The 15,378-nt window shown below is 37.6% G+C and overlaps 1 protein-coding gene across 3 annotated transcripts in view; it reads left to right on the top strand.

Annotated features, from left to right (window-relative positions):
• The window catches only part of SPAG17 (sperm associated antigen 17), a 285,233-nt gene that overhangs the window by 76,429 nt on the left and 193,426 nt on the right, over positions 1-15,378 (top strand). For all 3 annotated transcript variants that reach the window (XM_056819265.1, XM_007485278.3, XM_007485281.3), the window contains exon 4: positions 1,493-1,624. In XM_056819265.1, the coding sequence (XP_056675243.1) occupies positions 1,493-1,624 (132 nt within the window). The remainder of the gene's footprint in view (positions 1-1,492; positions 1,625-15,378) is intronic.

Below are 15,378 nucleotides of genomic sequence, written 5' to 3'. Positions count from 1 at the left end.
CTAGTTTCCTAAAAATTGGAGGAGTGAATGCTATGCCTTTTCTTTCTGCATCAGTATGGTGGTCTGTGGCTATCCTCAGAGGAGAAGCATCTGGACTGATTGGAAAAGAATTCATGTGCCAAAGAACCCAGTTAATTGAAAGTTGTTATTGTTTTACTTATACATTGGAGTAGATTATCTGAAAGGTTTCTACTCATAATCATTGAGTCTATGATATAGTATTTATGGTCATGTGTATTTCATTGTATTTTTACAATTGTGCTCCGAAGTTCATAGGATTATAGATTTAGAGCTGGAAGGAAGCTTAGAGACCATTAAATATGAGGAAACTGAGGCACGGGAATGTAACGATTGCCAGAGGGTCACAGAGCTAATGAGAGGTCTAAAGAGAAATCTGAACCTAAGTTTTCCCAAGTCCAAGTTCATTGTCCTATTCATGATATTATTTTGTCTAAAGATTGAACTATGAAAGATTTTTTTTGGTGTGGAGGGGAATTTTGGGATCTAGCTTTTGATTTCATCAGTATAGAAACTCCCTTGATGGAAATTTCTACCTATACAGACCTCAGACTTATATATACTCAGTTACTCAATATATACTTACCTCTACATATACATACATGTCTAAATACATGTGTTATGTATTAAATGTATGTTATATATAATGAATGTGTATACATGCATGTATGTGTGTATGTATGTGTTTGAATGTTGACTACACCCTGAAATTTTGGTAGTTTGCTCAAGATCACCCATCTAGAATACATCGGAGTCAAGACAAACTTAGGTCCTTCTGATTCTGAGTCCAGTTCTTTCACCATGAAACCTTACTGCCTCACTTTGCAGATGTATTATCTACATGTTCTAAAAGCAATGAGGGCTCAAGAAATTAAATAACTTGCCCAAAGTCATGGAGATAACTAATGAAAAACAAGTACTTCTACTTGGCCCTTTTGAAGCAGCTAGATGGTGTAGAAGATAGAGCACTGGACTTGAAATCAGGAAAACCTGAATTCAAAACTGCCCTCAGTTATTTAACTAGCTGTATGTGAACCTGGACAAATCACTCAACCCCTGTCTGCCTCAATTTCCTCAACTGTAAAATGGGGATAATAATAGGACCGACCCCCTAGGGTCACTGTGAGGCTCAAAGGAAATATTTGCAAAGTGTGTTGCACTGTCCCTAGCTCACAGTAGGCACCTAATAAATATTTGTATCCTTTCTTTAACTCTTATGATCATGCAGCTATACTATGTCATGGCCCTGTGGCATGTCCTATAATTCTTCAGGACCTATTGTAGTGACACTATTGTTGAGAGCAATGGGTTTTGTAAAATACTATGTAATTATGAGTTATTATTCTCATTACCATTCATATATATAATAAAATAGAAATGTTTAATCTTTCTCAGAATCTTGGGAAAGATGTGGTACCATTGTTCATTCAGATGATGACCTTTTTTTGCCATAATGATCTTTCTCTCTCCACAGGTAATAAGTGCAGCAAAAGCCATTATGGCTGCTGGAGAAACACTTTCCACGCCATTGATTGGGAAGCTCATTAAATATGAGCTGATGAATCTCAAACAAAAGGATGAACTACGAAGGGCTGCGGAGAAGAAGGTAGGATGGCGGTGTCTCTGATGGAAATTAATAATAATAGAAATTTAGATATGTTCTGAAGAGCAGGTTGTCTATGAACTTTTTTGTCCTACCAGGATAACTGTATTTAAGTAGAATTGATTTTCTTCATAATCTTTTTAAAAATTATTTTCCACATTTAAAAACATTATTTTATAAGAGGTCTTGGGTTCATATCTGGTCTCTGACAACTCCTAGCTGTGTGATCCTGGGCAAGTCACATAACCCCCATTGCCTAGTCCTTACCATTCTTCTGCCTTGGAACCAATACATAATACTGATTCTTAGATGGAAAGTGGTTAAAAAAAACACTATTTTGAGAAGGGGTCCATAGACTCCACCAGATGACCAAAGGGGTTCAAAAGATGAAGTTTAAGAACTCCTGCCTTCAAGACAATTTATCTACTCATGATCCAATGAGCTCATTGGTGTCCTAAGCTCATTTTGCTATCCCCTCCCACTAAATCTTCTTAAGAAAAGTGAAATTCCAAATGGGCACATAGAGAATTTGATTTCTCAAAAAAATATACAGTGGAAAGAAGACAGGGATGACAAGACCTCATTGACACCTTCCATCTGACACTACCTGTGGGACCTAAGGTAAGTCACATGACTTCTTTGGGATTCAGTTCTCTCGTCTGTAAAATGGACTAGATAATCTTGTCTTTTAAAAAGGATGATGGAGGCATCTGGGTGGCTCAGTGGATTGAGAGCCAGGCCATATGTGGGAAGTCTTGGGTTCAAATTTGACCTCCAACACTTCCCAGCTGTATGAATCTGGGCAAGCCACTTAACCCCCATTGCCTAGCCCTTACCACTCTTCTGCCATGAAACCAATACACAGTTATTGATTTTAAGAGGGAATCTGGTAAGGGTTTTTAAATAATAATTATATATATATATATATATATATATATTATCGTTTGTTCTCAATACACAATGCATTTTAGCCAAACTGACCAGCTTTCTGTTCTTTATACACAGTGCTATATCTTACACCTCAATATCTTTGTACAAGCTGTTACTAATGCCTAGAATGATCTAATGGTCTCCTTCCTCACCTTGGACTCTTAGATTCCCTTTAGTTTCCGAACTACCTCCTACATAAGAACTTTCCTAATCCCCCTTCAGTTACTTATATCTCTCCTGAAATTCTCTTGTATTTTCTTATACATGGCTCGTCTGTAGTTTTGTGTGTACATACCATTTCCCTGTCCCAATCAAATATGAGCTCCTTGAGGCCAGAGACTTTCATTTTTGCTTTTATATCCCTGTTGCCTAGCACAGTATTCTGTGCATAGCAGTCACTTAATAAATAATTATCAGAAAAATCAAGCCATTCCCCAAATAATAAGTGGGCAAAGGACATGAATAGGCAGTTTTCAGATAAAGAAATCAAAACTATCAATAAACACATGAAAAAAATGTTCTAAATCTCTTATAATTAGAGAAATGCAAATCAAAACAACTATGAGGTACCACCCCACACCTAGCAGACTGGCCAATATGACAGCAAAGGAAAGTAATAAATGTTGGAGGGGATGTGGCAAAATTGGGACACTAATGCACTGCTGGTGGAGTTGTGAATTATGAATCATTCTGGATGGCAATTTGGAACTAAGATACTGTGGCACAATCAAATGTGATGGAGTTCTCTCCTAGCAGCAATGCAATGATCCAGGACAATTCTGAGGAACTTATGAGAAATAACACTATCCACATCCAGAGAAAGAACTGTGAGAGTAGAAACATAGAAGAAAAACAACTGCTTGATCACATGGTTTGATGGGGATATGATTGGGGATATAGACTCTAAATGATCACTCTATTGTAAATATTAATAATATGAAACTAGATCTTGATCAATAATACATGTAAAGCCCAGTTGAATTGTTCATTGGCTATGGGAGGGGGAAGAAGGAGGGGAGGGAAAGAAAACAAATCATGGAACCATGGCAAAAATATTCTAAATTAATTAATTTAAGAAATTTAAGAAAATAAAAAATAAATGCTTATTGACTGAGTGACAAAAAATGATTATTAGAAAGTTCCTGTTTTTACTTTGTGAAGACAGAATTATTGACCAGTCATTGATGTTTTTCTAGTAATATTTTTCAATTGTCATGCAAAAGAGAAGCTGTGAAATATGGTGGATGGGGGTGAGGAATGAAGGCAATCTCAAAAGGAGGAATGGGCACAGGGAAGAATCAACTGGAATCAAACTTTAAGTATTTTAGATGAAAATAATGGTTCACACTTAGGTAATTATTTCCTTCTGAGCACCCTGACATAGACTGCATATTAGGAAACAAACAAACAAACAAAATATATATATAGAAGGTCCTCCCAATCTTCTATCCTTCTTTGAATCCAATTAGTTGATGGTAGAGTCAGAATTCATACCCAGAACTCATGACTCCAAATCCTGTTCCTTTTCCCCTGTGCTCTGCTGCCCTAGTGGATGCAATTTATTTACTAGAATAATATCACATTTGTACAACTGTAACAAGCAAAAGCTATTTTAGCAATTATCCATTTTTTATTCTGCTCATATATTACCTGTCTGGATATTTCATTTGCTTGTGTGGGAATTTCATTTACTTGGTCTGTGAAAATGGAGCTACCCTTAGACAAAGATTTATAACTGGTCTGATGGAACTCTTAAATATTTTAGCAATGTAATGCCAAAGTCAGATCCATTTACTCATTATCACTGTTCAAAATAGTTGGATTGTTTTTGGGTCTCATCAAAAATCCATTTGAATGGCCCAGTGCCATGTCCTTCTATAGGCACACTGCACAAATGATTGCTCTGGTCTTTTATTAGCAGGTAAATTAAAAATTTCTTAGGTGGGAGAGATAACACAAACTCATAAAGATCATAATGTCTTAACTGATCTTTGCATCCCCTTACCCTATTCTGTGGTGCCCAGCATCATATATATTGCGCATAAGACGTACGTAAATAAGTATTTCTGAAGAAAAGAGGGATGGGAGAGGAAAAGGAAGGAAGGAAGGAAGGAAGGAAGGAAGGAAGGAAGGAAGGAAGGAAGGAAGGAAGGAAGGAAGGAAGGAAGGAAGGAAGGAAGGAAGGAAGGAAGGAAGGAAGGAAGGAAGGAAGGAAGGAAGGAAGGAAGGAAGGAAGGAAAGGAAGGGAGGGAAAGAGGAAGGAAGGAAAGGAGGGAGGGAGGGAGGGAAGGAGGGAGGGATTTCTCCCTCAGGTAGAAATCTTGTCAGGAAAGAGAAAGAACAATAATTCTGGATATCTTTAGAGTGTTTTGTACCTTTCAAAGCATTTTAACCTTCACTTATTACCTAGTTTGGGAAGAATGCATTATTTCCAGGAGAGGGCCTAGCTATTGGTATAGATTTTGGCCGTAGTGAACCTTTTCACCAGAATTCCTCATCAATCCTTTTGAAATACCTGAGACAGTTTAGATCCTGATAGTATAAATATTAGTACACTAGCCACTAGTACTGAAATACTCTTTGGCGCTAATTGAAATTAAGCAAAATTTAAAAATGGAACCAGTAAGGTTCATGAGAGGAAACTACATCTTTTGCTTGCTTTGGAGTCAATATTAAATAATAGAAAAAGTCCTAGACTTGTAGCTGAACAAACTTTAATTCAAACCTCTGCTCCTCACCTGTCTTATCTGTGTGACCTTAGATAAGCTGCTTTCTTTTTGTAACTCTCAGTTTCTCATTTTTAAGATGAAGGGGTTAAACTAGATTACCTACTAAGTACTCTAGATACTCAAGTGATTATTCTTCATACAGAGACTTAATAAATGCCAACAGATGTGTTTTATTGCCCCCAAGTACAATTATGGCATGCATAGAAGCCATCAAGTATAATTATAAATAACATTTTGGCTCTGTCATTTTCTAGTTATGCAACCTTTGGCAAGTTCTTCAGCCTACCTGGGCCCCAGTTTCTCTATTTGTAAAATCAGATTAGTAAACTCGCATTCCCTGTTTTACATAGTTGTTATGAGGATCAAAGGAGATAATGTAAAACATTGTAGTTATTTCAATGAGAGCATTTGATGATTATTCCAGTAAAATCCTATGAGCCCAAAGAAGTTCAGGTTTGATTTTTAGATATGAAAAATAAGTTTTTGACCTGTGAGAAAATAATTATAAAATCAAACTTCATGTCTTCATTAGACAAATACAGTAAAGCAATGAGCCCAAAACTTGAGTTACAACCTTATGAGTAAATTCTGAGTAAACGGATAGGGAAAGGCAGCTTGATGGTAATGGTGCTGGGCTAGAGTCAGGAAGACTCATTTTCCTGGGATACTTACTAGCTAGGTGACTTTATGCAAGTCACTTACCTTGTTTGCCTCAGTTTCCTCAGCTATAAAATGAACTAGAGAAAAATAGCAAATCATTCCAGTATCTTTATCTTTATCAAGAAAATCCCAAAGGGATCATGAAGAGTTAGACATAACTGAAATGGCTCAACAACAAAATGATGAAATCGCATTAGAATCAGACATTACCCAATAAATGAACTTCCTAACATCTATATGATGGGTGTTGTTCTAAGAGTGATATTCTCACTTTGGGATCATCATCCAAGGATCAAGTGGAACAATCAAGGTTAAGACTTTGGCAAAAACTAAAATATATATATAAAGCTCTAGGCTCAGAGGATAACATGGCTATTCTCCCTTCCCTAGATCTTCTGTGTGTTCAGTCTCATCCTTAACTTTTCTTCCAGGAGCTTGCTCTTATGTTCTTGCTTCTTTCTTTCTTGAAGTAGTCTCCTTTCTCTCCATTAACAATCTTTCTTTGAACCTGCTATTCCCCCTAAAGCTCTTTTTTCTATTTTTCCTTCCTTTCATTGTCAACCTCTTAGAAAAAAGATATCTCTATTCTGTTTTGATTGATTAAACTTACTTCTCATCTCCTAACAATTTGATTCTCATCCCTCTGTTCTACTTAAACTACCCTCAAAAGCTAGCAATAATTCTCTTTAGTATTTAGTCTAATGACTGACCCTCCCTCCTGGACTCTGTCTTCCATTGCCTTTTTTGATGCTCCAAATACATACTTCATTGATTCTTCTCAATTTCCTTTTTGGTTCATCATCCAACTTCCCACCAATGAGCCTTTCTCTGCAGACTTCTGCTCTTGATGATTTCTTTACCTTCTTTGCCTATAATTATCACCTCTTTGAAGATTCTCTCTGATCTATGCATCTAGTTCTAATTTCTTAAGTGAATTCCAGTCCTGCATCACTCTTTTGGACTTCTCACTCTAAATGTACTGTCAGCAACTCAAGTTTAGTATGCCCAAAATTAAACTCATCATCTTCCCATTAAAAAAAAAAACAACTTCACTATTTCTTTTTAGGGTAATACCATTCTCCTGGGAAGAACATTCAAAACACAAGAGCTATCTTTGACGCAGTCCTCTTTCTCCTGCCCAAGTGATTGGTAAATCACTTACCAAGTGTTGTAAATTTTGCCTCCACACTAATTCTCATTTCTCTCTCCACCTCCCAACTTACCATAATTCAGAACCTCATTATCTTTCACTGGAACTATTTTAAACTCTTCCCTTCTGGTCTCCCTACCTATAATCTCATTCCTCTCTAATTTCTCTTTCAATTGGCAAAAAAAAAAAAGAAATTCTAATGTAAGTTTCAAACACATCACTTAAGTTCAAAACCTTTTAGTTACTCCATTAATTAAGAATCTCTGATAATATAGCCTATATTTGACTAAAAACTACTACTTCTTAAAAAAAAGATTTCATATTCAAATTAATAACATAGCCAATTCTGTAGAAGGGATTTAACAGCATTGCTTAGGTGAAATGAGTGTTAATTTGATGAACACTAAAAGAACTAGAAAAAAGCTCTTTAAGAAGTTTGGTAGATGGAAAATTAAAGGGAAGGAGTAGACAAGAATTATAACAAATGGTGAGGTAAGAATGGCCTTTGATTTGTGACAATAAAAAGAATACCTCACTGATGCGATGGCAAGTTCATCACAGAATTTGAAAGTTAGAAGGCACCTCATCACTTAACTAGTCCATTCCATACATGAAGAAATCATGCCTAAAAATGTCCAAGAAGGAGCTACCTCACTATCCTTCAAATCAGCCCATGGGAATTTTTCTTGATTTTCAGGCTAAAGTTGCCTCTTGGCCAGTTCCAACAATGATAGCCTGGTTCTGTCCATTGAGGTCAAACACAATAAATTTAATCCCTTGTGGAGGAGAGAAATTAAGGCATGCAGCAAGACAAGAAGCTGGAGATTGATTAGCTGTCAATCAAAGAAAAATTAGATTTGGAATGTGACTGGGAAACAGTTGAAGGCAAAAGCCAACTGCTTATGATTTTCTGGGACTTGGCTGAAGGCTTTTGGACTGATGGTGGTAACTTGGAAGTAAGAAGCTGGGTTTATCTCTGGGACTTGGGATAATCAAGTTGGAGGTGGCCTGGCTGATTTGAAGGCAGAAGAAGAAGGACAATAGTCCCTATATCTCTCTCTGACTTGCTCTGTTTCGTGCTAGTGAATTCATGACTGAATTGCCATTTCTCTCGATATTCTCTAACCTAAACTACCTGTAGATAATAGGGAAATCCCATCCCTCTTACCTCCATCCTCCATCTTTCTTGTTTTCCCCCAATAAACTCTTACTTGAGATAAAGAAGAGAAAAGAGTATTTCCTCTGAAATATCATAGCTTACCCTGAGTGACTTAGAAGGAGGCTGAAGAAGAAAAGGGGAGGGGAAGGGGAAGGAAGGAGGCTGGAAGAAGGAGGAAGGTAAGCAAAGGAAGATAACTACCTGATCCATTAGCTATCTAGTATCCATCAAATATACCCTCCAATATCATCTATTATACCCTCAGCCTAGTTGCAGCCAAAACACTCCCTCTTGCCCCCTCCTTTGAGGTTTTGGCCTCAGGGCACATCCAGCTCAGCAGATCAACTCCACTCTGGCTTAATCTTATCAAAAGGGCAGATAAGAAGCCTTCAGAGGGCAAGGAAGCTCAAGATCCAACATTCTTCCCCCATAGTCTTTTCTGAGAGCCTTGTTGACTAAGCTCCAAGGGCAAAGGCTACAATCACTATAGGCTACAACCTTGATAACAGAGAGGGAAGCCCAGCTACTTTTCAGCTTCTGCTGCCAGCTGGGGAAGATCTGACTTCAGGACTTATCAATACCATCAGCCTAACCCAGTCAATCAGCAGAGTAGAGAAGAAGGCCCTTCAGGACAGAATAGCCCAAACCCACAGATTCGGCACATAATCAGAAGAGCAAGATTATAGCCAATTACCAGGGGGGGGGGAGGGGGAAGGGGGAGCAAAAAAATATGAGTAAACAACAGAAAAAGAAAAAAGAAAGTATAATTGACCACTTCTATTCAGGTAATGAACAAAGAGCAAATGGAACAGAGGACCAAAGAACATCAAGCAAAAACAAACTCCAGCAAATTGGACACAGGCTTTGGAAGAACTCAAAATACAATTCAAAAAACAGTTAAGAGAGGCTGAAAACAACTGGGAAAAGAACTTAAAATGCAAAATAAGTCATCTGGAAACAGGCACATGAACTAAAACAAGAAAATAGTGCCTTGAAAGCCAAAATCTACTAGCCAGTGTCCCAGTAGCTGCCTCTTCGCTAGCTAATAAGTTTGCATTTTATGCTCTAATCAATAGGGAATCACTGGAGGTTTTGAGCAGGAGACATAGTTGGCATGTGCCTTAAGAAAACATCTTAGGTAGTTATGAGGAATAGGGAGTAGAGAAGGGAAAGATTGCAATCAGGAAGACCAACAAGGAGGTTGTAAGGTAATAAGGGTCTTAAATTAGGCTGGTAGCTACATGAAGAATTCTGGTGCAAGGAGGGAAAAAAAAAGTTTGGAGTCAAAAATCTGGATTTAAATCCTATATTGCATTTGGCCTTTTCCCTCTGTTGTTCAATTTTACTGTAATAAGAATTTTATAACAGAAGGAGAGCATGTCTTGAATTCCATCCTAGGTAGCTACATCACGCAGACATGAATTTTTCAGGAAAATCATCTGCTAACCTTTGCTTTGCCAAAATAACTGCTCCCACCAGTTATTCATGTTTTCTAAGTGACCAATTTGTGTTCTGTCCTTCAACCCTATGTTTCAATTTAATCATAGTCTAAGGAGAATGTGTTTTTCCTACAACATCATTTTCTTTTTCTTCAGTTTATATATATCATTTTTTGAATGTCAAAAATCATGACCCTAAAGTATGTTCTAAAATATTCAACTTCATTTGAGAATTTAACTTGGAAAAGAAATCAAATCAATTAAAGAAAATGTCTGTAAAAGAAACATATCCATGAGTGATTGGTTATTTTACATAATGACCCCACACTAAAGAGAGTTTAGATCATAGGTGCTTAATAAATGCTTGTTGAAAGGAGAGTAGCTATGGGGCTCAATGGATAGAGAGTCAGGCCTGGAAATGGGAGGTCCCAAGTTCAAATCTGATTTCAGATACTTACTAGCTCTGTGACCTTGGACAAGTCATTTAACCCCAATTGCCTAGCCCTAACTGGTCTTCTGCCATGGAACCAGTACTAAGGCAGAACCTTTACCAGGTTTAAAAATAATAATAATGAATACTTGTTGGGTTGGCATAGACATATATTTTTCTTTCAGGTGAATTCAAAACACTTAGATATCAATGAATAGGTTTTAGGGGGAAAAGATAAATTACTTCTAATTATTTTGATTTCTAAATACTAAAATTCACTAAAGAACTCAAGCTGAAAGAGCAGTGAAGTAGGAAGAGTGGTACATTTGGATTCTGAAAACCATAATTGGCATCTCGTTTCCTTTTCTGCCTAAGAGATCTTAGGCAAGTTGCTTTCATGTCCACAGTACTTGATTTCCTCCTCTGTGAAATGTAAAGGTAGAACTAGTCAGTTTTTGAGGTACTTCAGCTCTGGCTCTAGGATCCTAGGATCCTTCTCTCCCTCTCTAGTTTTAGAAACCATGTCTCTATAGGAAGGTTGAAGCATTCTTTCTCTGGTCCGTTCAAGTGCTGAATTAAAGACAGAGAAAGACAGCAAAAAAGAAAGGAGAGGGAGTGCTGATAGCCATTTCTTCAGGCACTTCAAAGTTCTGCGTTTTGATAATACATCACCACTATAGCCATGAATGACCCATAATCTCTGCAAAAAGAAGCTGGAAGAGAAATGAGAGCCTCTAAACCAGACATTTTCCAATTTGGTTCAGTGGAAACCTCTGAAGACTGGAAACTAGCCAACATAATGCCATTTAAAAAAAAAATCTTTTCCCTTCATTTGTTTGAAAAGAAAAGCCATAGGGACATACCAGGAAATTACAGACTGGTTAGTTTTGATTTAGTTGTGGTTAAAATCTTTAGAAACTATTTTTAAGAAATCAAACAGAGGAAGGGCAAGGGACTTTATAGTTTAGGGGGACCAGCATGGTTTCAGGAAAGGAATAACTTGCTTCACTAACTGATTGGAATTCTTCAGGGATAGAGTAAAGTCCCCTTTTTGCATGGAATATTAGGTCCAGGATATTACTGTCATGATTCTTAGGTCCAAATAAGTTATAAAAATAAAACTAAGGAGAAAAAATAATAAACAACTACGAGAGATACCTATTTGTTCATCCGCAAAATAGATGTAATAGTATTTTCTTAACTGGAATTCTGGATAATTAATTTAAGCTTATAATAAATTTTTGGAATGATTCAAAGGAATGTAAGCATTCAAAATCCAAAAGTAGCCATTTCTGCATGCCATAGAATAGCCACAGTGTCTATATCATGAAGTTCCAAGGAGAAAAAAGCATTGGCCTTAAAGTTAGGAGATATGAGTTCAAGACCCAATTCTACCTCATATTAGTTTTGAAACCACAAGAAAAATCACTTAACCATTCAGCTTCCTCATTTATAAATTTATAAATCTATTTATTTATAAATGGATGTAGAGAGAAGTGGGTAGGGAGGAAAGGAGGTAATAACAGCTAAACTGTCAATTCACAGAGTTGTGAGGAAGAAATCTGGCGCTATACTGTTGAAACATGAGTAGTATTTATTAATAATGATGTTGCTTCTGTTGGTGAGGGTCCACTGATGGTAGAGCTAGTATATTTAATCAATCCCAAGCATTTATTTACTTAAAAAAAAACCCTTACCTTCTGCCTTAGAATAAATACTATTAATTGATTCCAAAGTAGAACAGTGGTAAGGGCTAGGCAAAGGTGGTTAAGTGACTTGCCCAGGGTCACACAGCTGGGAAGTGTCTGAGGCCACATTTGAACCTAGGACCTCCCACCTCTAGGCCTGGCTCTCAGTCCACTGAGCTACCCAACTGCCCCCCCCCCCATTTATATTTTTTTAATAAGATTGGGTCTGTTCATTTCACTCAGGCTGAAAATTCAGGGACTACTCAAGGGCCAATACCAATTCCTCCTTCTGATTTTGTGATGTCCTCTGAGAATCTTGGAAGGGTTGCTGCCTACCATAGCACCACAGAGGCATATGATCATAGATTAGTTAATATATATGGGAAAATATACCAATATTTATATTAATCTAAAGTGTTAGCCTCCCTGGGATTGACATCCCCAAATATTAATACTAAAGAGAGTGAGATAGAAGAAATAGGAAAGAGAGGTGTATAGCATCTCATCTTTGATTACTGCTTATAAACTTTTCCCAATAATGTTCTTTTCTTGGATGCTCATTAGTGTAAACCTCAAATTTCCTTAGACTTATAAATGTTGGAAATTTCACCATTGGATATTTCATACTTGGAAAATTTCTTACTGATAGTCTATTGGAATGGGAACTCCATTGGCATGGGAGGTTCCTTCTCTTCCCTTCTTAAGATTACTTTAGGACAGAAAACCTTTTGCTGAACAATGGAAAGGACTTTGACCTATGCTTAAGCATAGAACAGGAATTTCTTTGAGTCTTGATTGATTTTAGAATTGATACAATGGAGATACTTGGAATAAATCTCCACCCTATTCAGTCCTAATAGGATTGAGTAAGGGCTACAGCCTAGATCAAAATTTAATTATTCCAATCTCTACCATACTCAAGTTAACAGGATTTAGAAAGGGCTGTAACAAAGGAGTATAGATTTAATCATTTGAAAATATGACCTTCAACAGACATGTGCAAAAGCCAGAAACCTCTGGGCGGTCCTGGGTTAAGCGAGAGCCTCCATTGACAGGGAAATTGATGAAGAGTGATTGGTAGATGTGAGGACTGAGGGGAGGCAACTTGGATGGTGTCCTTAAAGATAGGAGGGTCTGGAGACTGAGGGGGAGAGGTGGAGTTTTTTGGTCGGTGTGGTTCCTGGGGTCTGAGGAAGCTTGCTCTGAAGGAAGCTGAAGGTGGGGGCCTCTGAGACTGTTTCTCCATTTTGGACACGTGAGTGAAAGGAACTGATCTCTTTTCTTTGCCCCAGCTATCTAAGGGCTTGGGCCTTTTGGCCCAGCCTAAACAGAAGGGGTATTTAAGCCCTATTCCCTTCTCTCCCCTTTCTCTCTCTATATATATCTCTAATTCCTTTCTTGCTCCTATTGTAATTAAACTCAAAAAAAAGGCTGACGGCTGACTTGAGTTTTTCATTTAGGAATTACATAGCTGATTCCTTGGCGACCTTAAATTAATATATATCAGTCTTTTAAAGTGATTCCCTTGTAACATTAGAGATGTTTCAGTTCTACAATTTCCAGATATAATGAGTCAGTTGTTGATTGAATGGAATGCTGGGTGTAGCTTCTTAAGACCCACCTTTCATATCTGTTTAGAATTCTGAAATATGTAAGGCAGCTAGTTGGCACAGAAGACAGAGCTCAGAACCTTGAGTCAAGAAGCACTGAGTTCAAATACAGCCTCAGATACTTCTTAGCAGTGTGATCCTGAGCAAGTCAACTAACTCTGCTTCAGTATCCTCAACTGTAAAACTTTAGGGTTGTAGTGAGGAGTAAAATTTAGTGCCTGGAACATACTAGACCCTAAACAAATGTTTCCTTCTCCCATTAACTATGAAAACTAGGTACCACAAATAAAGCTATTTCACTTGGCTAAATAGAGCAGTAAAACTTTTGGAAATAGGACAGGATCTTCCCAACAGTTAAGAAATATAAGATAAAACAGTGAAATAGCAACAATTTACAAAGGGTCAAAAGAAAACAGAAAAATTATCCTTAATGAGTCTTTTTGTTGCGAGGTGGCACCTAGATGGAACACTGGACTTGGAGTCAGAAAGACCTGAATTCAATTCTGATTCAGATATTTACTAGCTATGAAAAAGTCATCTAAATTCTATCTACCTCAGTTTCTTCATCTGTAAAAATAGGGATAATAATAGTTCCTATTACTAAGGTTGTAGTGACATCAAATAAGATAATATTTGTAAAGCACTTTACAGTGGTGATGATAGTAGTCACATCCCCACACCACTCCACCTTGCTCAAGGGTTAACATATCAGGACTCAACAAGATGGACTTAGAGGGCTGTAGGCCTCTAATTTCAAAATTCTTGGACTGTGTGATGCTATTAACAATACCTGGTTCAATCCCAGGATTGCTAAGATGTCATTCCTCCAGTATTGTTGTTCATCTTTCTTTTTTTAAGAGGACCAGTGACATCAACAGGGTGATGCCTTGACTTGCAAGTAAATTGGATTTAAGTCAGACAGAGATCAGTCTGCCTTACTCTTCCAGGGTGATCTAAATCCAGTGGTAAGGCAAAAGCCAAGATGACTGGCGATGGCCCAGGATACAATAGATGAGTTTTGTATCTTTGGAATGTGACTGAGTGCTAAGCATTCCACAGCACCTCCTTCACTTACCTTAATGGCCTTTGAAACAAATTGTTCTCATCCAACCATTCACCTGGAGAAGTCTTCACCTGCCTGGGATAGCTTACAAAGCACCAAGGAACTTTTGAAGAAAATTAAAGTACAAAAAGAAGGAATATTTTAAAATCTTGCCATGAATGGAGTGCTTCCAAGTTTCTGAGAAACAATCTTAGGGCCATCCAAGAGGCACAGTGGATAGAGTGCCAGTCCTGGAGTAGAGAGGAGCTACATTCAAATATGGTCTCAGGCATTTCCTAGCAGTGTGTCCTTTGGCAATTCACTTAACCCCATTTGGTTAGCCCTTGCCTTTCTGTTTTAAAGTTGTTACTAACACATAAAGTAAGGATTAAAACACACACACACACAATCTTAATCATTATGCAAAAAAATCACTGGAACAAGGCAGAAATGAACTTGGTGAAGGAAACACTGGAGAGCATTCTTAATACAGAAGAAACTATACTACCCGGACAAGAAAAAAAGTGAAAAAGTATGATCAATTTGATGATTCTTCAAAGTTAGGAGAAGAATTCTGCCAGTGCTTCTTTGAACTTCTCAACTCTCAGAATCCTTTTTTTTTTTTTTTTTGGACTCTCCCAAGACTAATGGGGACCAGCTCATTTCTGGGATGATGTCAAGCTAAAATATTGTTGTTCAGTCACTCAGTGTGGCTCACTTCTACTCTTTGTGACCTCGAGGACTGACTCTCTGTGGCATTTTCTTGGCAGAGACCAGAGTAGTTTGCCATTTTCTTATCCAGTTTTATTCAAGAAGGGGCTAAGTGACTTGCCCAAGGTCATTTAGCTAGTAAGTATCTGAATTCATCTTTGAACCCAAATCTTTCTGACTCCAGGTCCAGCCATTGAGCCATGTAGTGG

This window comes from Monodelphis domestica, chromosome 2 (assembly GCF_027887165.1).
Source record: "Monodelphis domestica isolate mMonDom1 chromosome 2, mMonDom1.pri, whole genome shotgun sequence".
Taxonomy (NCBI): Eukaryota; Metazoa; Chordata; class Mammalia; order Didelphimorphia; family Didelphidae; genus Monodelphis; species Monodelphis domestica.
This window is presented reverse-complemented; position numbering and strand designations above follow the sequence as displayed.